Here is a 22037-nt window from a genome sequence, read left to right on the forward strand (position 1 = left end):
CTAGGTGGTAGAGGTTGCAGGTTTGGGAGGTACTGTCGAAGTAGCCTGGTGAGTTGCTACAGTGCATCTTGTAAGTGGTATACACAGCAACCACACTGTACTGGTGGTGGATGAGATGTCAATCAAGCAATCTGCTTTCTTTTGGATGGTGTTGAGCTTCGTGAGTGTTGTTGGACCTGCAAGTGAAGAATATTCCATCACACTCCTGACTTATACCTTGTAGGTGGTGGAAAGGTTTTGGGAAGGCAGGTGAGTCACTTGCTACAGAATTCCCAGCCTCTGACCTACGCTTATAGCCACAGTATTTATATGACTGGTTCAGTTAAGTTTCTGGTCATTGGTAATCCCCAGGCTGCAGATGGTGAGGGATTCAGCGATGGTAATGGCATTTGAACTTCAAGGGAAGATGATTAGATTCTCTTGTTGGAGATGGTCACTGCCTGGCACTTGTGAGGCGCAAATATTACTTGCCACTTATCAACCCAAACCTGGATGTTGTCCAGGTCTTGCTGCATGAAGGCACAAACTGCTTCGGTACCTGAGGAGTTATGAATGGTACTGAACAACGTGATCGTCAGGGAACATCCCACTTCTGACCTTATGATTGAAGGAAGGTCATTGATGAAGCAGCTGACGATGGTTGGGCAAGGACACTATCCTGAGGAACTCCTGAAGTAATGTCCTGGGGCTGAGATGATTGGCTTCCAACAACCACAACCATCTTTCTCGTACTTGGTATGACTCCAGCCAGTGGGGAGATTCCTCCCGATTCCCATTGACTTAATTTTACTTGGGCTTCTTGATGTCACACTCGGTCAAATGCAGTCTTGATGTTGAGGGCAGTCACTCTCACTTCATCTCTGGAATTCAGTTCTTTTGTCCATGTTTGGGCCAAGGCTTTAATGAGGTCTGAAACTAAATGGCCCTCACAGAACCCAAACTGAGCATCAACGAGCAGGTTATTGCTGTGTAAGTGCAGCTAGATAGCACTGTCAACAACATCTTCCATCGCTTTGCTGATGATTGAGTAGATGATTGGGTGGTAATTGGCTGGATTGGATTTGGCCTGCTTTTTGTGGACAGGACATACCTGGCAATTTTCCAGATTGATGTCAAGTAGATATCAATGTTGTAGCTGTACTGGAACAGCTAATTCTGAAGCAATACAGTCAGGATGTTGTCAGGGCCCATAGCCTTCGCTGTATCCAGCACATTCAGCCGTTTCTTGATATCACGTGGAGTGAATCGAATTGGCTGAAGACTGGCATCTATAACGCTGGGGACCTCAGGAGGAGGCCGAGATGGATCATCCACTCACAACTTCTGGCTGAAGATGTTTTCAAATGTTTCTGCCTTGCCTTTTGCATTAACATGCTGGGATCCACCATCACTGAGGATAGAGATGTTTTTGGAGCATCCTGCCGTTGGTTTTCTATATAGAGGGTGGTGAATGCCTGGAACTTGCTGCCGGGGGAGGTGGTGGAAGCAGGTACGATAGCAACATTTAAGAGGCATCTTGACAAATACATGAATAGGTTGGGAATAGAGGGATACGAACCCCGGAAGTGCAGAAGGTTTTAGTTTAGGCAGGCATCATGATCGGCGCAGGCTTGGAGGGCCGAATGGCCTGTTCCTGTGCTGTACTGTTCTTTGTTCTTTAATTGTGCACTACCATTCAAAACTGGATGTGGGGGAACTGCAGAGCTTTGATCTGATCCGATCCTTTGGTTGTGGGCTAGCTTAGGTATGTCCATAGCATGCTGCTTCTGCTCCTGGTATTCTCCTATATAAGCCTCATTGAACCAGGGTTGTTCCCCTGCTTTGATGGTAGTGGTTCAGGGAGGGATATGCTGAGCCATGAGGTTACAGATTGTGGTTGAATACAATTCTTTTGCTGCTGATGGTCCACAGCACCTTGGATGCCAAGTTTTCAGCTGCTAGATCTGTCCTAAATCTATCCCATTTAGCATGGTGGTAGTGCCACACAACAAAATGGAAGGTGTCCTCTGTGTGAAGACGGGGCTTCATCTCTACAACGACTGTGCGGTGGTCACTCCTACCAATACTGTCATTCACAGATGCATCTGTGACAGGTAGCCTGGTGAGGACGAGGTCAAGTAGGTTCTTCCCTCTTGTTGGTTCTCTCACCACTTGCCACAGGCAGATATGTCCTTCAGAACTTGGCCAGCTTGATTAGTAGTGGTGCTACCGAGCCACTCTTGGAGATGGACATTGAAGTCCCCCACCCAGAGTACATTCTGTGCCCTTGTTTCCCTCAGTGCTTCTTCCAAGTGGTGTTCAACATGGAGAAGCACTGATTCATTAGCTGAGGATGGGTAGTAGGTGGTAATCAGCAGAAAGTTTCCTTGCCAATGTTTGATCTGATGCCATGAGACTTCATGAGGTCTGGAATCAATGTTGAGGACTCTGGTGCCAGTCCCTCCTGACTGTATACCATTGTCACCAGCTCTGATGGCGATGGAGGAGTCTGGACCATTGGCTCAAAAGTGAGATAGTAGGAGTATGATTATGTCAGGCTGTTGCTTGATTAGTCAATTCTAGCATAAAGCTCCAGATCTTAGTGAAGAGGATGGTTGTAGGGAAGTGCGTGTGCCTTTATCATTCCTAGCACCCAAGATGATGCCAGATTGTCCAGCCGGTTTTATTCTTATTCAACTTTTCTGTAGTGGTGTGATACAATAGCTTGTTGCTGGGCCATTTCAGAGGGCAATTAAGAGTCAACCACATTGCTGTGGTCCTGGAGTCATATGTAGGCCAGACCAGGTAAGGATGGCAGATTTCCTTCCCTGAAGAACATTAGTGAACCAGATGAGTTTTTATGACAATCATCATTACTGAGACTAGGTTTTTATTCAAGATTTATTAATTGAATTTAAATTTCCCCAGCTGCCAGGGGTCATGTCTCCGGACCATTAGTCCAGGCCTCTGGATTTCTAGTCCAGTAACATTATCACTGTGCTCCTGTTCCCTTGTCTAATTGGTTAGTTTGTACATAACCCATAGTTCCTTTTAATAAGTGGTTAATTATGCAAAATCCCAGAAGTTCCTGTAGGTTTTCTGGGATATTACATAGTTAATAGAAATTGCAGCAGAGAGACTGGACATTTGGCCCAACTGTTCTCTGCCAGTGTTTATGATCCACATGAGCCTCCTCCCACCTTACTTCAACTAACCCTATCAACATAATCTTTTATTCCATTCTCCATGTATTTATTCAGCTTTCTTTTAACTGCATCTACGCTATTTGCCTCAACTAATCCTTGTGGTAGAAAGTTCCATATTCTAATCACTCTTTAAAAAAAAACTTGCATTTATATATCGTTTTTCATGACCACCTGACATCTCAAAGCACTTTACAACCTATGAAGTACTATTGAAGTGCAGTCACGGAACCTGTGACTCAGAGGCGAGAGTGCTACCAACTGAGGCATGGCTGACGTGCACTCTGGGTGAAGAAGTTTCTTCTGAATTCCCTATTGGATTTATTAGTACCTTATATTTATGGCCCCTAATTTTGGATTCCCCCACAAGTGAAAACATCTTTTCTACATCAATCCTTTCATAATTTTAAAGACTTCTATCAGGCCACCCCTCAGCTTTCTCTTTTAAGGAGAAAGAGCCCCAGTCTGTTTTGCCTTTGCTCATTGTTATAACCTCAGTTTTGGTATGATCCATGTAAATACCAGAAATATAAGTATGTTGTTATGGAAATGATTGTTTTTGTTAAAAATGTTTTTCGAAGAATTTATAGTTAAACTGAATAAATGTTGGACCAGTTTTTTAATCAAGAGGGCACCGAAGGAACTAATTTGGCAACAATGTAACTGGTTGTCACATGACTCATTAAAGATTGAACAGAAACCCTGGTAACAGGGGCAGAGAAGTGACAAGCGCCCCTTTGATTGGACAAGCCCAGCAGCAGCAGAGCACCTGGGATGGGCAGAAAACTCAAGTTTTCTGGTTGTGTGTCAGTGTATGTTTACCTTTGAAGTGAGATAAAGTCAGGCATGTTGCTGAAGTGTCAAGGAAGGACAGAAGACCACAACCCAGCTTGCTTTCCAGAAACTCCCAAGGAAGAACCCGGAGAAGTCCATGTGTCAATTCATCTCATTTCCGGTCTTTGAGGAAAGCCTGCTAAATTACTTTTCAACGCAGCCTGAAAAGAACTGTTCTAAAAGATCCCAGTGACCTGTCTACATGTACTCAGAAGTTGGACTGTATGCCAGTTTTGGAACAACATACCTCATCTGCTGTTTTCTTCAAAAATGAGCAAGCCATCTGCCCAAGTTTTTGTTTTGTCTAACAGCTCTGAATTTATAAAAATCCCTTTTATCTTTTCTTGGTTAACCGGTGTATATGTGGGTGAGAGTGTGAGGGGGCTAAGGCAAAAAGGGAACTTTAAAATGTTAAAATCTGTGTTTATATTTTACTTCATTACTAGTTAAGACTTGTTTTATAATAAACTGATAATTTTGTTGTTCGTTAAAGAAACCTGGTTAGTGTGTTCTATTCTGGGAAAAATAGAGTATATGATTGTATCGATAAGTGGGAAAAATTAAAATATGTTGTAAATTGTGGAGAAATGGGACTAGAATAAACAGTGCACTCCTCCTGCCTCGGTCGTAACAATGTAAATATTTTTTAAAAAGCATTGTTCTGTTTGAATCTAGGAACCATGTAGATTGATGCAAGCAGGACCTCAGCAAGTGGAGTATTTAACCCATTACCGAAGCACTTCTACCCAGTAGCCTTTCAATGTACCAAATACACCCACCTACTGCTTGCTGTAACTTTGGGCTGAACTTTGGCTGTTTGTTCGAATAAAGACCCATTATTGTACTGGCTTCTCCTTTCACTTTATTAACATTTTGTTCCATTAACACATGTTTTTAAAGTTAAAAATATTCTGTAAATGGACATGATACACTAGTGAGGATTGGCACACACACATTCATCTCCACAGGCTTCCAACCACTGAGCTCAAGAAACAATACCGCTGTGTGGGGAAACCTGCAATAATACAGGGACCTGAAAACATCTATATAAACACACATTGAAAAAATTGATACGAACTACACCAGTCACACTGTGAGCTGCATGTAAAATAAGATCAAAAGGTAAATGGCTTTAAAAATGGAATAATCCTAAATATATCTAGCTTTAAACAGGTCCCACTGCCTGTCTGTGTTCAGAGCATACAATGATCAGTAGCAGCAGAGGGGAGCAAAGATCTGAATTGGAATGAGTATCTCATTTAATCCAGGGAATTTCCCCTTTCACCTGCTGTTAGATGGGCACAAAATAGAGAAAGCTCTGAACAGAAATTTCTACACCAGAATAACCCACTTACAGAGTCTCGATACTTTTTTAAAAAACAAACCCTCAAATAAATCAAACATTTATGGTGTTGGGGTGAAGTGTTTAACACTTTCACTGATAATAGTGATTTACAAAGTAAAGTACGGAGACGGGACACACTCTGAGAAATCTATTTGCAGGTCAGGAATCTCTGGTTCACTTATGTAGTGACATGTTGCTGAAGTACTGATTTTCTACCAGGAGGTGGTACTGTTGCTCTGGGTAAACATTTTAACACAAAAACCACACTGCTGCTAGGAAAAGGTACAAGAGGAACATGCAAAACCATCATTAGTCTCCCTCTCAAACCCTCACCATTACATTTCAACATAATTGAAAATCAGTCCAACACTTTGAACATAAACCAGGTCCAGGACTGAATTTGCTCATTTCCTTAATTCACTTTTAAGTTGTCAAGCACAATTTTCGCTAACATAAAGGAGCGATACAATCACAGTTATCATGAAGTATATATCAATGGGCAAAGTGAAACTTTGAACAGTGATGAATCGCACAGCAACACATTCCTCCTTAAAAAAATGCAAAAGATGAAGGTTTCAACCTAAAAATGGATACGAGACTTGTAGAAAGGACATTACATTTTCTGTTAATATTATTTGATAAAAAGGTAAACCTTTAGGTGGGAACAAGAAAGTGAGGAAATAGCTCATCTTCTTTGATCTCTTTGGGTTACCAAGCTTCCAGTAACCCTTAACTTCCACCCATGTACACAAAACTCCCTGAACCCAGCAATACCCCAACCCTCATGAACCTTAAACCTCTCTGCCTATTGAGATCCCTGTACCCTAACATTATCAGCAACTCCTGAAAATGTCTGGCCAGTGTCTGGTCATTTGGTGCTTTTGCCCTTTACTGATTACATAAGACTGTACAACACACAATTACTTTTTGAGTTCAATCGGAAAAGCAAACTCTGATTTCCTATATCTGTTCACTGCGTTTTGTTACAGAATTTCCCACCTTACAAATGTATCTCCACTCAGAGAGATACCCGTCCAACTCTGAGCATCAAACTGGAGTTTGGTTCCATATCCATCCCAGTGATGTCAGTAAGGGATATCATTCATGGGCATCTGCATATAACCACTGCACAACCCAAATGAAACCCACAGAGGTAGATTTAACCCCGAATTTCTACAGTATTTACAAAAGAACAAACCTATTAAATAAATGCTATTTCAAAGCTGGATCAAACTGTTTTGTGTGCATTGGGGAGACAGAAAACATAGAATCGAAATTGCCCAAGTTAAACCTCAGTCAGGACATGAACACTGTGAATGATTCCACACCCAGCTGCCGTTCCACAGCTGGCAGAGGGTCTTCACTAGTAGGGTTGGGTGCCGAGCAGAGTCTCAACAGCTGATCCACACTACTGTGCAATTATAATCCTCAAACATTTTTTAAAGGGACAGTCCGGGCATTGCTCCCAGCTGAGCTGTGCTTCTCCATGCCAATGCCCCAGCAAGCTTGGTTTGAAGCCAGGAGTAATGATCAAGTCACTGGATTAAATGAGCACTTCTCCAGCATTCACTGTAGGGATGTACCATCATGATCTATGAACAGGCTTACAAATTTTGTGCATATGGCTCTGATTCAAACCAAGTACCTGGTCATGACGGAATGCAGCTCCCAGCTGAGTGTCATTCCGTGGCTGTGATGGCTCCTGAAGAAATGAATGGGTTAGTCTGTACAACGTGTGGACTTTTTTTATTGAAAAGACTTGCATTTATATAGCACTATTCTTGATTTTAGGGCATCTCAAAGTGCTTTATCGTCAATGAAGCACTTTTGAAGTGTAGTCACTATTGTAACATTGGAAACATGGCAGCCAATTTGCGCACAGCACAAACTCTAATAACTGTTTCTGCGGTAAGGAATATGTTGCATAGTTTAAATCCACCGCATAATTCTGGTGAGGCACGGACAGAGAAAAAATTTCCACTGTACCTGGAGGAAGTGGAGATCGGGGGGGGGGGGGGGGGGGTGGCGGGGGTCTTTCAGGAGGGTAGGAGAGTTTAAGAGCAGGAATTAATTACCAATAAAAAAATGTCATTAAATCAGCTGCTTCAACTCTCAAAATCCTTGTTAATCTTTAAATGTACAGCGAAGTAAGATTACCAGTTACAAGCCAGAATAATTACAGCGAGTGGAGTGTGAAACTGTGGGAAATAGGACATTTTTATTTCAAATGTTCCCTGCCGTTTGCATTTATGCAGCAGGTTGTACAGATGAGGGACACGATCACTATGGCGATGGTCAATGGGTTAAAGATTAGTTTTCATTTCAAACGGCTGGCCAAGAGAACAACTGAACAAGGGAGGGGGATTGTTTTTCCATTTGCCCACTAATGACACTGAGCACTCTCTAAGCAGGTACAGTGTGAGGCATAAAGCAGAACTCCCTTCAGCACCTTAGTCATAGCAAGTCAGATCCAGCATCTTAATTCATGCTGTGACTAGTGAAACTTGAAAGATGACTGCTTCCTGGTTAGTTTTAACTAACAACTTATGAGCATAAAAACAAGTGTACAGATCTCTATTTATAACATTCAAAATTTTGCAACACATCAGTATGACGTGCTTTAAGGACAGCATATGGACACTACACAGATGCTGCAATGACCACCAGTCAGAAATAACATTAAACTGTTCTGGGGGAGTGAGGAAAATGGGAAAGGATTTTTTAGTTGGGAAATTTATACAAATATAATAAATGTGATTTATTGTCTGAGAGAGACAGAGCGAGAAAAAGTATAAGACAGTTAGAAAGATGGTAAGTCAGAAAGAGAAAAGATAGTGATCGAGTGACAGTGAGAGAGAAAGTGAGAAAGATAGCTATTCTCAGCATAAAACAAATACAAAAGGCGATGAAGAAACAAGTGCAATAAGACTGTATGATGACCAAGTACAGAAAACACTTCCCTTTTAGTTAGTTGCACTAGTACGACCATTAATCACTCATTAATAATAGTGATGTGTCTTTTTGATCAGTGTCCACTTCCAACATGGCGACTGCTGCATGATAAAAATCATCCCAAGGTCAGCAATGTGGCCAACTGACGCAAGTATTTGGTCATTATGGGATTTGCAGGCTACAGGCTCCTTTCGTGAAGCAATTTTAACTGCCAACTTCGTAATAATTCTCCCAACAGATACTGGATTAATGAAATGCTTAGGCATACAGCAATTCAGAACGAACCAACTCTTGGGAGTTTGTGAACAGCACAGAACTGCCTTCAACTAAAAGCAGGAAATACTGGAAAAATACAGTAGGTTGGTCTGCATCTGTGAAGAGAAACAGCAGTTTCGTGTTATATACATAGAACCTTTATGAAAAGCTACACATTTAAACCAGCAATTGTATCTTTTTTCTTCATAGTTGCTGACTGATTTGCTGTTCTTCTAGCAATTCCTGTTTTTATTTCAGTTTTCAGCATTTCAAAGTTGTTTTTTTGTTCACTGTTTATGGGCATTTGGAAGGGATTGAGTACTGACAATTGTTCCCATCTTGGAGCTTGCACACCACCCCGTTTATTATCGTGCAGCGGATTTCAGCTAATTTTCCAGGCTGACATCTCCCTATCTGTTCCACCAATACACAAGTAAACACTTCGCAACACAATTTTTTTCAATTTTAAATACTGCAAAACCAGCGGACGGACTGAATAAAGAACCTACATTTATCTAGTGCTTTGCACATACACAGGAACTCTCAAAGCAATGTACAGTCAATTAATTATTTGTGAAGTGTAGTTAATGTTGTAATGTAGGAAACAGAACAACGAATTTGCAGACAGCAAGGCCCCACAAATAGCAATGAGATGATGACCTGATCATGTGTTTTTGGTGACTTTGGTTGAGGGATAAAAGTTGGCCAAGACACTGGGGAGAATTCCTCTGTTCTTCTTTGAATAGTGCCATGGGCTTTTTTACATTTAACAAATAAAACTACAGGGCCTTTGTTGAATGTCTCATTTGAAAAAAAAACACCTTTCACATTACAGAGCTCTCTAGGTACTGCACACCAAAGTGTCAGCTCGGATTCTGTGCTCAAATCTCTGGTGTGGGGCTTGAACCCATGACCTTCTGACTCAGAGACAAGAGTGCCAACACTGATTCAGATGAAATGTCACAGACCTGAAACGTTAACTCTGTTTTTCTCTCCACAGATGCTGCCTGACCTGAGTATTTCCAGCGTTTTCTGGTTTTGTTGTGCTACCACTGAGCCAGTCTGATTTGGCATTGTTTGATTTGAATAACTCTATGGGGACATGGCATAGAGTCTGATCAGCAGTTCACTCACCATGTCTGACTGTTAATTTTAGCTGTTGACAGAAACTTGGAGTTGCTATGGGATGCTAAACTGGATTATTTAGACCTAGTGTAATCAGAAGGGAGTCCATCTATACTGTGCACACTAGCAGCTTATTTAAATCCAGATTAAATCCGAAGTGACCAGGGAATGTTTGGTTAACAGACACAAGCTGGGGTATTGAGAGACGTGCAGGCTGTGCAGGCACATCTCAACATCAGGGTGACAAAACTCTCCACCTCCCAACATAATGGAAAACTCGGACGCAACATATTGATATTACAGTATGGCAATTATTGGAATCATTTGATCAGTACTCTCCATTCATCAATCATAGTCAAATAATTATCTATCTACCTAAAAATATCATTGACAAAGGTAGACCACACCCCTCCAAAAACTGGAAGAATTGCACCATTAGCCAAAGATGCCACACTGCCTTCTGAAAAGATTCGGTCATGTATGGTGCACTTAAGTGCAACACTGTCACACGCAGAAACAAGGAGGTAATATTTAATATTGGGCTAGAAGGGTCAGGTTAATGATTCCAAAATCTTTCATGCACCCTTTTAAGAAGTGGGCTTCTTGTGCAGGTCCTCAATAACTTAATCACTGCCTTGTTCACTCTGTGAAGTGATCACCTCACACTGGTCTACCATCCCATGCCTTCTCCCCATCAGCCCCCTCCCCAACACAATCTCAGGCAGAGTGATGTCAGACACACAGTCAAACACACATGGTGCAAAATGCATCTTCATCAAGTCTGAGTTACAGTGTTCTCTCCATTACCATAAAATAAAAAAAAAAATAGGGCCTCAAACCGAGGTCTCTTGCTAAAATCTATCAGCTAACCGGGAGTTTCCGATTGTATGCAGAATAAGTTAAGGGTGAAGTCGGACGGTTTTGGTCACAAGACTAGATGTCAAATCGGTTGGATAAGTAGGTAGTTCCAAGGGTGTTCTGCCGGTTGTACTGCAACTGTTCGGCCAGCAGGCCATTCCGTCCGTACTGGTACTCTGTGTGCTGAGGGTACAGCACAGTCCCATTCAGCTGCCCCTTCTGATCAGCAGACAGTTCTTGATGCTGATCGAGAGACACAAGGTCACCCGAGGTGACTGGGAGCAACTTTCTCTTGGCTTCTTGGTTAGCATCATATTTAGCCTGTTGCAGAAAGAGACAAGAACTGAGTGGGTATCATTTAAAAATTAGTTCTCATTTTAAATGGTTAAGAGCACTGAATCCTCAGATTGAGGGAGTAACTGAATGAGGAAGGGCGATTGTTTTCCCATTTCCTTCTATTAACGATGTGAGTGCGCTCAAAGCAGCTACTGTGTGAGGCATAAAGCAGAACTTCACTCAACATCATATAGTTACAGAAAGTCAGACCCCATCGAGGACCTCGATCCACAAAACATTCCCTGCCCCATAGATTGCCTTGATCCAAATGACATTCCTTGTCCTATGTGTGTAAAAGACAGATTAAGGCAGGAACAGGATTGGCTACGACAACCAATTTCCCCCATCCTCCTGGAGTCAAATAGGCCATTGACACTCTCTGTCCATGCTTGCAGGTGAAGGATGGTAATGTAACATGGCGACAGACCAGATGTCAACTGATTGTTTGAAACTGCGCCTCAGTATATATCAGCAGGAGGAAACAGTACATTAACGGGGAAATGGTGACGTAGTGACAATGTCACTGAAACAGTAAACCAGTAATGCTCTGGGGACATGGGCTTGAATCCCACCATAGCAGCTGGTAGAATTTCAATTCAATTAATTGTTACATTCAATTAATTAACAAAAAATATTGAGAGCTAGCTCAGTAATGGTGCCATGAAACTATCGATGGTCAGAAAAACTCATTTGGTTCACTAATGTCTTTTAGGGAAGGTAATCTGCTGTCTTTACCTGGTCTGGCCTACATGTGACACCATTCCCACAGCAATGTGGTTGACTCTTAACTGCCCTCTGAAATGGCCTAGCAAACCATTTTGGTTGTCAAGGGTAATTAGGGATCAGCAACAAATGCTGGTCTTGCCAGTGACATCCCATGAAAGAATAAATCAAAAAAAATTAAAGAAGTCTCTCATTTAGGAATAGGACAGGAAACAGACTGACCTTGTTATAGGCGAACACACCGACAATGGCAGTCATCATCCCCATGACGTTGGTAGAAGTTACTGGGTTCTGCAGCAGGATAAGCGACACTGAAATCACCATGATCCTCTTGGTGGCATTGGCCACAGAGTAGCTGAGTGGACTGATGAGGTTCAGGATACTGAAGGCAACCATGTTCTGAGCAAAGTTACAGAAGCCACTGATGAGCAGCAATATGAGGGTCCAGTGCCAGTGGGAGACGTCTGCCTGGAAGAGACAAGCAATAAATTGGTGACTCGATACATCTCTGTGAAGCTGTCACTGCGAATCACGTAAATAACAGAAAGCTCATTATTCTCTCTCCCACTACCCATCCCCACTTTAACTCTTAAAACTTATCTTTGAACCTTCCCCTCTCCTGCTATGTCCACATGAAGACTGTGATAGAGAGAGTCCGGGAGAAGTATAACCCACTAAAAAGCAAGAACAAACTAGCCAGTAGAATCACACCATGGATGAATAAAGAAACAAGGGCAAAACTGAAACTTAAGAAAAAGACATACATTAAATATGAAGACAATGGCAAAGAGGATGGCAAAAGTGAATACAGAGAGGTTAGGAAAGAAATCAAAGAAACAATTAGGAAGGTAAAGAAAAACAATGAAATTAAATTATTAAGGAATATAAAAAGAAATAGTAAAATATTTTACAGATATAAATAACAAACGAAAAATCAGGATAGGGATAAGTTGACGTCATGAGGTGAGTTAGGTTTGTGCCATGGTGATTTACTGTTTGAATTGTGGACTAAGTCTTTGAGTGTCTGGGAGGTTTGAAGTAAGAGAAAGATGGGAACTAGGCAGTAACGTTAAAGGGGAAAAACAAGGAGCGTAAAAGAATTGGGAGAGACAGATGGTACTAGAGTAAGAAATAGTAAGGTATTAGATGGGTCAGAGTAAAAGGAAATGCAATAAAGCCTAAATTGGGTTCAATGTGTATGTACAGAGTGTGGTAAATCATGTTGGTGAGCTAGAACTTCAGTTATGAAGATAGATTGGAGACGTAAGGACTGTTTTCCGTAGAGAAGACTGAGAGGTGATTTGATAGAGGTATTCAAAATCATGAGGGGTCTGGACAGAGTAGATAGGGAGAAACTGTTCCCACTCATGAAAGCATCGAGAACAAGAGGGCACAGATTTAAAGTAATGGGTAAGAAAAGCAAAAGCGACAAGAAAAAGCCTTTTTCATGCAGTGAGTGGTTAAGGTCTGGAATGCGCTGTCTGAGAGTGTGGTGGAGGCAAGTTCAATTGAAGCAATCAAAAGGGACTTGGATGGTTATACGAAAAGGAAGAATTTTCAGGGTTACGGGGAGAAGGTGGGGGAATGGCACTAAGTGAACAGTTCTTTCCGAGAGCCGGTGTGGACATGAAGGGCCATATGGCCTCCTTCTGCGCTGTAACAGTTTTGTGATTCTGTGAAATGACAAACCATAAACTCACGGATAATGCCAGCAAAATGGCAGATTACTTTGTCTCAGGATTTAGATTAATATGGCAGACATGACATAAGTAGAAGAGAGCTAAAAAGATATAGAGACATTTAAGGTAGAAAGTGGAAAGATAAGTGATAAACAAATCAAACAGGTTAAAACCCTTGTCAGGATGAATTGCATCTATGGATATTAAAAATTAGGGAGAATAGCAGAGGCACTGCATCTATATGAAGAAAAGAGAATAGTGCCAGGGGACTGGCAGACAGTTAATGTGGTTCCTATATTTAAAAAAGGAGACAGAACAAGTCCAAGGAATTATAAAAGCAAAATACTGTGGATGCTGGAAATCTGAAACAAAAACAAGAAATGCTGGATTCACTCAGCAGGTCTGGCAGCATCTGTGGAAAGAGAAGCAGAGTTAACGTTTCGGGTCAGTGACCCTTCTTCGGAGTTAACTCTGCTTCTCTTTCCACAGATGCTGCCAGACCTGCTGAGTGAATCCAGCATTTCTTGTTTTTGTTCCAAGGAATTATACATCAATTTTGCTTAACATTGGTGGTAGGAAAGATAATGGAATCCTTAGTCAAAGATATAAGCAGGAAAACATCTGGAAATTGAAAACATCATAAAAAATGGTCAACATGGATTCCAAAAGGGAAGATCAAGCTTAACCAATCTTATTGAATACTTGGAAGTAGTAAGAGAAAGGGTAAACAAGGCTAATAATGTATGCATAATATATTTGGATTTTCAAAAGGTTTTCACTAAGGTACATGACCAAGGTCAGAACATGGAATCAGGGGACAAGTAGCAGAATGGATAGCAATTTGGCTACAAAACAGAAAACGGAGAGTAGCGGTTAAAGATAGTTATTCAGACTGGCAAAAGGTGGGAAGTGGTGTTCCACAAGGATCAGTTCTGGGACCACTGTCATTCACCAGTTACATAAACAATTTGGACATGGGACTCAGAAGTACAATTTCAAAATTTGAGGACATTGTGGAGGGGGGTGGGGGGCGGATATAAATAACAAAGGAGAGCTGCGATAAAATACAGGAGGAAGTTAAACTTGAAGAATTGGCATGTATTTGACAAATAAATTTCAATATATAAGCGTGTGGTGGTCCATTTTGCTAGGAAGATAAAGGAAGTCACATACTCCTTGGGGAAAAAAGTGGGTAGAGGAGCAAAGAGATCTGGGGGTACAGACACACAAATCATAAAGTAGTGATGCAACTTAATCAGGCTAGATGGATGGAATTGAAAAGCAGTTATGTTAAACTTGTCTAGAACCTTGGTTAGATCATGCTTGGAGTACTTATCTCCATATTATAAAAAGGATATAGAGGGCACTGGAAAGGTGCAAAAAAAATTTACCAGAATGATACCAGAATTGAGATGTTATAACCATCAGGAAAGACTGAACAGACTGTGGATATTTTCTCTCGAAAGGAGAAAACTAAGGGGTGGCCTGATAGAGGTCTTTAAGATTATGAAAGGGTTGGATGGGCCAGACGTAGAGAAGACGAAACTAGGGGCCATAAATATAAGGTAGTCACTAATAAATTGTAAATTCAAGAGAAACTTGTGTTATGTTACTCGACTAGCAATACAGAGGCTTGGACTAATGATCCCAGGTATGAGTTCAAATCCCACATTGGCAGCTGGGGAATTTAAATCCAGTTAATTAATTAAATAAATTTGGAATAAAAAGCTAGTATCAGGAATAGTGACCATCAAACTACCGAATTGTTATAAAAACCCATCTGGTTCACTAATATCCTTTAAGGAAATCTGCCATCCTTACCCGGTCTGGCCTACATGTGACTCCAGACCCATAGCAAAGTGGTTGACTCTTAACTGCCCTCTGAAATGGCCTAGAAAGCCACTCAGTTTAGGGATGGGCAATAAATACTGGCCTTGCCAGCGACACCCACATCCTGTGAATGAATAAAAGAAAGCATCAATATTGATGTTCACTCACTACTGAGCTGTTTACAAAAAATGCAGACACATCGACAAGGACCCAAGTTGGAATCATAAAGATGACAGCATAACATCCAAGGATATACAGGAGTCGAAGGTGATGCATCCGTGTATCCCTCAGTACCTGCAGGAAGAGCAAGGACAAAGACATGAGCAGCCCCTATGAATCCGTATAATACGTTGATTAGGAGAGGAATCCAGCACCTGTCTAATTTTAACAAAAAAATGCTGGAAGTAGGCAGTAGGTTAGGCAGCATCTCTCCATAGATGCTGCCAGACGTACTGTGTATATATAGTCAGCATTTTCAGTTTTTATTTCAGATTTCCAGCATCCACAATACTTTGTCCTTGTACCAGTCTAATTTTACTGGGTTTATTCAAGAGACTCCGATCCAATGCTGAACCCACCACTGATAAAGGACTTTATCCGGGTGCAATACCATTTACAAGTGTTTTCAGGAAGTGTGCACCAATGCTGGTGCAATTTATATGCCTCTGGAAGGGCATGGTCTGATTAGGGATAGACAGCATGGCTTTGTGCGTGGGAAATCATGTCTCACGAATTTGATCGAGTTTTTCGAGGAGGTGACCAAGAGGATTGATGAGGGCAGGGAGATGGACGTTGTCTACATGGACTTTAGCAAGGCCTTTGACAAGGTCCCGCATTGTAGGCTGGTCCGGAAGGTTTGAACACATGGGATCCAGGGTGAGTTAGCAATTGGATACAAAATTGGCTTGGTGATAGGAGGCAGAGGGTGGTAGTGGAGGGTTGTTTTTCAGAATGGAGGCCAGTGACCAGTGGTGTGCCGCAGGGATTGGTGCTGGGCCCTCTATTGTTTGTCATATATATTAATGACTTGGATGTGAATGTAGGGGACATGATTAGTAATTTTGCAAATGACACCAAAATTGGTGGTATAGTGGACAGTGAAGAAGGTTGTCTAAGGTTACAACAGGATATAAAACAACTGGGAAAGTGGGCAAGGGAGTGGCAAATGGAAATTAACGCAGACAAGTGTGAAGTGATGCATTTTGGGAAGTTAAACCAGGGCAGGACATATATAGTGAATGGCAGGGCCCTGGGGAGTGCTGTTGAGCAGAGAGACCTTGGGGTGCAAGTACATAGTTCCCTGAAAGTGGCAACACAGGTAGACAGGGCGGTGAAGGAGGCTTATGGTATGCTTGCCTTCATCGGCCGAGGCATTGAGTACAAGAGTTGGGACGTCATGTTACAGCTACATTTGGAGTACTGTGTGCAGTTCTGGTCGCCGCACTACAGGAAAGATGTGATTAAGCTAGAGAGGGTGCAGAAAAGATTCACAAGGATGTTGCCTGGTTTGGAGGGCTTGAGTTATAAAGAGAGATTGGATAGGCTGGGTCTATTTTCCCTGGAGCGAAGGAGGCTGAGAGGGGACATGATAGAGGTATATAAAATTATGAGAGGCATACATAGGGTAGATAGCCAGAGTCTGTTTCCATGGTAGGGGTGACTAAAACTAGAGGGCATAGATTTAAGGTGAGAGGGAGGAGTTTTAAAGGGGATCAAAGGGGTAAATTTTTCACACAAAGAATAGTGGGTATCTGGAATGAGCTGCGCCTGAGGAGGTGGTGGAGGCAGGAACAGTAGCGACATTTAAGAGGCATCTGGACAGGTACTTGAATGAGCAAGGCATAGAGGGATATGGAATTAATGCAGGCAGGTGGGATTAGTATAGATAGGCATTATGGTCGGCTTGGACGCGGTGGGCCGAAGGGCCTGTTTCTATGCTGTACGACTCTATGACTCTAATTAATAGGGGTGAACATGAACAGTGAATTGTAGCATGCAGTGATGCCAAAAGTCTTCCACCAGCAGAAAGCTGGTCTCAGACCTCAGTAATTCCATTTATGGTGCTACGGATCATGCACTGTAACATGCCGATCAGATTACAATTGTCCAACACTCAAAAAGCAGAACAACATGGTGTAGTGTGCTGCAGCATGGGTGTCCATGATTCTCCAAGGAGATCCTGGTACAGGCCACAGGGTTTCATATAAGGAAGGGGATAACTTTCAACCATGGATAGCTGTGGCACACTTTCCAAATTTCCAACACAATGAATGTTAAAAATTAGTAAAATTCCTCTGTATTGCAACCACATCAGTTGGATCAGAACATAATTTTATATTGATGCACCTTCACCAAGATGAGAATTTGTCCAGATGATTCACATGACATTAGCATGAGGATCTAACCGTGGGATTTACACAATTTACTCTCACCATGCTGCCTGTGCCCTTATAACCTCCACCAGCCTTAGAACCATCCTAGATTCCTGCGCTCCTCAAATTCTGGCCTCTTGCGCCTCCCCAATTTTCTTCATCACACCATTGGTGGTGTGCCATCAATTGCCTAGGTCCCAATCTCTGGAATTCCCTTTCTAAACCCTCTCTACTTCGCTCTCCCCCTTTAAAACACTCCCTAAAACCTACCTCTTTAACCAAGCTTTTAATATCTCATGTATCTCAGTTTCAAATTTTGATGTGCAAGTCTTGGGATGCTTTTACTATGTTGCAGGCACAATATAAATGTGAATTGTTGTTAAAGACGAGGACCTATCTAACTGTGCCATGCATTCAATGTTAGGGAGCACTGTGTAGGTAATGGGGGGAAATAAACAAGCAAACAAGGGCATAATCCTGCAAAGGGTGCATTTTTTTAATGAGACACTCAGATGGCCCTTCCCAGAAAGATGCTGCCTATTGGTAGAAGTAAAAACTTTTGCTCCTGTGCTCTTATGTTTAGTTCTGCTTAATACTTCTCTATGAACATCTCATACAGGATACATGACTGTTATTCTTCCACACAACTCTCTCTCCATTGAATCTTTCTGATCTGTATTTATCTCATGAATACTGTGGTCAATGTCCTCTGAACTTTCCCCTCTTGGTTTCAGATACAGATCATTCACACTTCCTATACAATAACAACTTGCATTTATATAATGTAGTAAAACATCTCAAAGTGCTTCTCAAGGAGATTTATTAAACAAAATTTGATACCAAGTCACATTAAGGAGATGTCAGGACAGAGGACCAACAGCTTGGTCAAAAAGGTAGGTTTTAAAGAGCATCTTAAAGTAGGAAAGAGAAGTAGAAAGGTTTAGGGAGGAAATTCCAGAGTGAAGGAGCTAGACAGTTGAAGGCACAACTGCCAATTGTGGAGCGATTAAAATCAGGAAAGTTCAAGAGGCCAGAATTGGAGGAGTGTCAAGATCTCAGAGGATTGCATCTTTCGTATGTTCTCTAGTTTCTCTCCTATCTCCCCTCATGTCCTCTCTGAGCTCATCATGTTAATGAGACCCACCCCTCCTGTTCCCTCTAAATTGCTGATCACCCAAATTTCCCTCCTGGTTCCCATGTTAGCAGATATTGTAAATGGTTCTCTCCCTTCAGGTGTTGTCCCTCTCTCCTTTTAATCTGCCATCACCCCCCTCCACAAAAAACCAACCCCTGACCCACCGCCATTGCAAAGTACCGTCCCATCGCCAACTCCCTTTCCTCTCCAAAGTCCTTGAATGTGTTGTCGCCTTCCAAATCCATTCTCATCTTTTCTGAAACTCCATGTTTGAATCCCTCCAATCAGGTTTCCACCCGTCACAGTACCAAAATAGCTCTTATCAAAGTCACAAATGACATCCTATGTGACTGTGACAAAGGTAAGCTTTCTCCCCTCGTCCTTCTCAATCTGTCTGCAACCTTTGACACGACTGACCACACCATTCTCCTCCAACACCCCACCACTGTCATCCAGCTGGGGGGGACTGCTCTCATCATTCTTATCTATCTAATCATAGCCAAAGAATCACTTTTAATGGCTTCTCTTCCTGCTCCCATACCGTTACCTCTGGTGTCCCTCTAGGATCTATCCTTGGCCCCTTCCTATTTCTTGTCTACATTCTGCCCCTCGGCGACATCATCTAAAAGCATGGCGTTAGTTTTCACATGTATGTCGACAACACTCAGCTCTATCTCACCACCACTTCTCTTGACTCTTACACCGTTGCTAAATTATCAGACTGCTTAACCGACATTCAGTATTGGATGAGCAGAAATTTTCGCCAATTATATATTGGGAAGACTGAAGTCACGGTTTTCGGTCCCCCCTCCAAACTCCGTTCCCTAGCAGCCAACTCCATTCCTCTTCCTAACAACAGTCCAAGATTAAGTCTGAGATTAAACCAGTCTGCTTCCTACCTTGGTGTCACATTTGACCCTGAGATGAGCTTCTGACCTCATATACATGCCATCACTAAGAACGCTTATTTCCACCTCTCTAACATTGCTCATCTGCTGCTGAAAACCTCATTCATGCCTTCATTACCTCTAGACTTGACTATTCCAATGCACTCTTGGCTGGTCTCCCACATTCTACTCTCTATAAACTTGAGGTCATCCAAAACTCTGCTGCACGAGCCTCAAGTCCTGTTCCTCTAACACCCACGAGCTCGTTGACCTACACTGGCTCCCAGTGAAGCAACGCCTTGATTTTAAAATTCTCATCCTGTTATCAAAGCCGTCCATGGCCTCACCCCTCTCTAACTCTGTAACCTTTTCCAGGATTACTAATTCAGTGACATTACCACTACACCACCATCTCCCCATGAAGATTGTGGCTGGGACCAAAGACAATAGCTTCGGTCTTTTCAATATTTAGTTGGAGGAAATTTCTGTTCATCCACACTTGATGTCAGACAAGCTGTGTAACAAATCAGAGACAGTGGAAGGATTTTGAGACGTGTTTTTGGCTGATGTCACCATGAGAAATAGGCGGAGGCCAAGGAGAGATCTGTATTGTTTCTTTCCCACCTCTGGATCTTCACTGCACTAAAACAAAGATTTTGGCTTAGAGAATGGTTGGTGCCAGCTTGCTGGCATGAACTTCGCACAGGGAATGATTCCTGTGCTAAAATAGGTAGGCTGAGGCCCACCTGATATTGTGCGTCAGGCCTCATTTACATGAGGGTGGTGAGCTGCTGACATCTGCTGGGCCTCTTCCTATACAATAACAAATTACATTTGCAGAACGTAGTAAAATATCTCAAAGCGCGTCTGATGGAGCTTTATTAAACAAAAGTTAATACTGAGCCACATTAAGGAGATATCAGGACAGATGACCAAAGCTTGGTCAAAGAAACAGCTTTTAAGGAGTGTCTTAAAGGAGGACAGAGATGTAGAGAGGTTTAGGGAAGGAATTCCAGAACATAGGGCCTAGACAGTTGAAAGCATGGCTGACAATAGTGGAGCGATTAAAATTGGAAAAGTTTGAGGGGCCAGAATTGGAGAAGTGCCAAGATGTCAGAGAGTTGTAGGGTTGCAGGTGATCGCAGAGACAGGGAGGGACAAGGCCATGGAGAGATTTGAAAACTGGGATAAGAATTTTTAAATTTAAGCATCGCCGGAGCAGGAATCATTGTAGGTCAGCAAGCACAGGTAGGTGCTAGGTACGAGAGAGGAGACAGGGTTGGGGAGGTGGTGGGTGGGGGGTGTAACTCTCTTCAGCACTGCCGCCAGAAGAATACTCAATTTAAGCACTGCTGGTCAGGCTGCATGCTATCCACATTTTCCTGAGCGCAGCCTGTCTGGCGCGGTTTTGTTCAGGGTTGCCCAATTTTGCAAATGTAAAGGCCCTACCGCCTGTTTCAGGATGCTTCTTTTTTTGCCTTCACTAATATGCCAGGCAGCAGTCCCCTCCTACCATATTGGGCACTTAGGTGCCTATTTGGCACCAAAAAATACAAGCACTGTGCCATCAAATTTGTAGGCCTCTGTCTTGTACTGTAACTCATTTTTTTCCCCAGATCCTCACCTTACCTCCCTCTTCGAGCTTTTAAATCCAAGCTAAATATCACTGCATCACAATTATATTCTCTCCAATTTTATTCACCCCTGGTGGCTTTGTGTATTCTCAATGAAAAAGCTGCACATTAATATGTGGAAGAATGCTTGACAAACTGTGCTTGTTGACATGAGGGGAGGGAGCTCATCAACAGGAGGGCAATTGTCCACACATCTAATTATGCAGTGATTCTGCCAGTTTGAGGGAAGAGCTTATCTAACTGCGTAACTTGCTTACAGGAAGATGTGCTTCATTGTGCTCCTCGTTTCCACACCAGTTTTGACTGGTGAGGCTAACAATCTCTGGGCTCATTTCGCATTTCAGTAAATATCCCACCCAAGAAATGACACTTCTATAAGTGTCAGGCAGTGCAACCACAGCATAGCCAATACGGCTTAGAATCACAGGTCATACACCAATCAGAGAACATTCAAAACAGATTACAGAAAGTGCAGCAACCAAGGCTCCAACGTTGCCACATTCCCTCCCCCCCCACCCTACTGAGTGCTTTAATAATCTCAGCTGTGCTGTTATGAAGATGGTAAGTAAAGTGAAGGCCAAGCAGTTCCCGGTAAGAATACTGAACGGACACTGCACAGCTTCATATTTACCTCACAGTTCAGAGGGAAGCTGCCAGAGACCTGGAAACAGCTCAGTCCTTTCATTCTCTCAGAATCGTTACAGTGCAGAAGGAGGCCATTCGGCCCATCGTGTCCGCAATGGCTCTCCGAAAGAGCAATTCCCTCAGTTCCATTCCCCCGCCTTCTCCCTGTAACCCTGCAAATTCTTCCTTTTCATATAACTGTATTTCCCTTTTAAATGCTTCAATTGAACCTGCCTCCACCACGTTCTCAGCAGCACATTCCAGAT

At 42.4% G+C, this 22037-nt stretch overlaps 1 protein-coding gene across 1 annotated transcript in view; it reads right to left on the reverse strand.

Moving 5' to 3' along the window:
* Positions 1-6239: 6239 nt before the first annotated feature.
* Positions 6240-22037, reverse strand: part of slc35e1 (solute carrier family 35 member E1) — a 72191-nt gene continuing 56393 nt past the window's right edge. The window contains exons 4-6 of the mRNA XM_068016649.1: positions 15288-15413; positions 11833-12078; positions 6240-10872 (exon numbers count right to left, since the gene is read on the reverse strand). Coding sequence (XP_067872750.1) covers positions 10627-10872; positions 11833-12078; positions 15288-15413 — 618 coding nt within the window. The 3' untranslated portion in view covers positions 6240-10626. The remainder of the gene's footprint in view (positions 10873-11832; positions 12079-15287; positions 15414-22037) is intronic.

This window comes from Heterodontus francisci, chromosome 36 (assembly GCF_036365525.1).
Source record: "Heterodontus francisci isolate sHetFra1 chromosome 36, sHetFra1.hap1, whole genome shotgun sequence".
In the NCBI taxonomy this organism is placed as follows: domain Eukaryota; kingdom Metazoa; phylum Chordata; class Chondrichthyes; order Heterodontiformes; family Heterodontidae; genus Heterodontus; species Heterodontus francisci.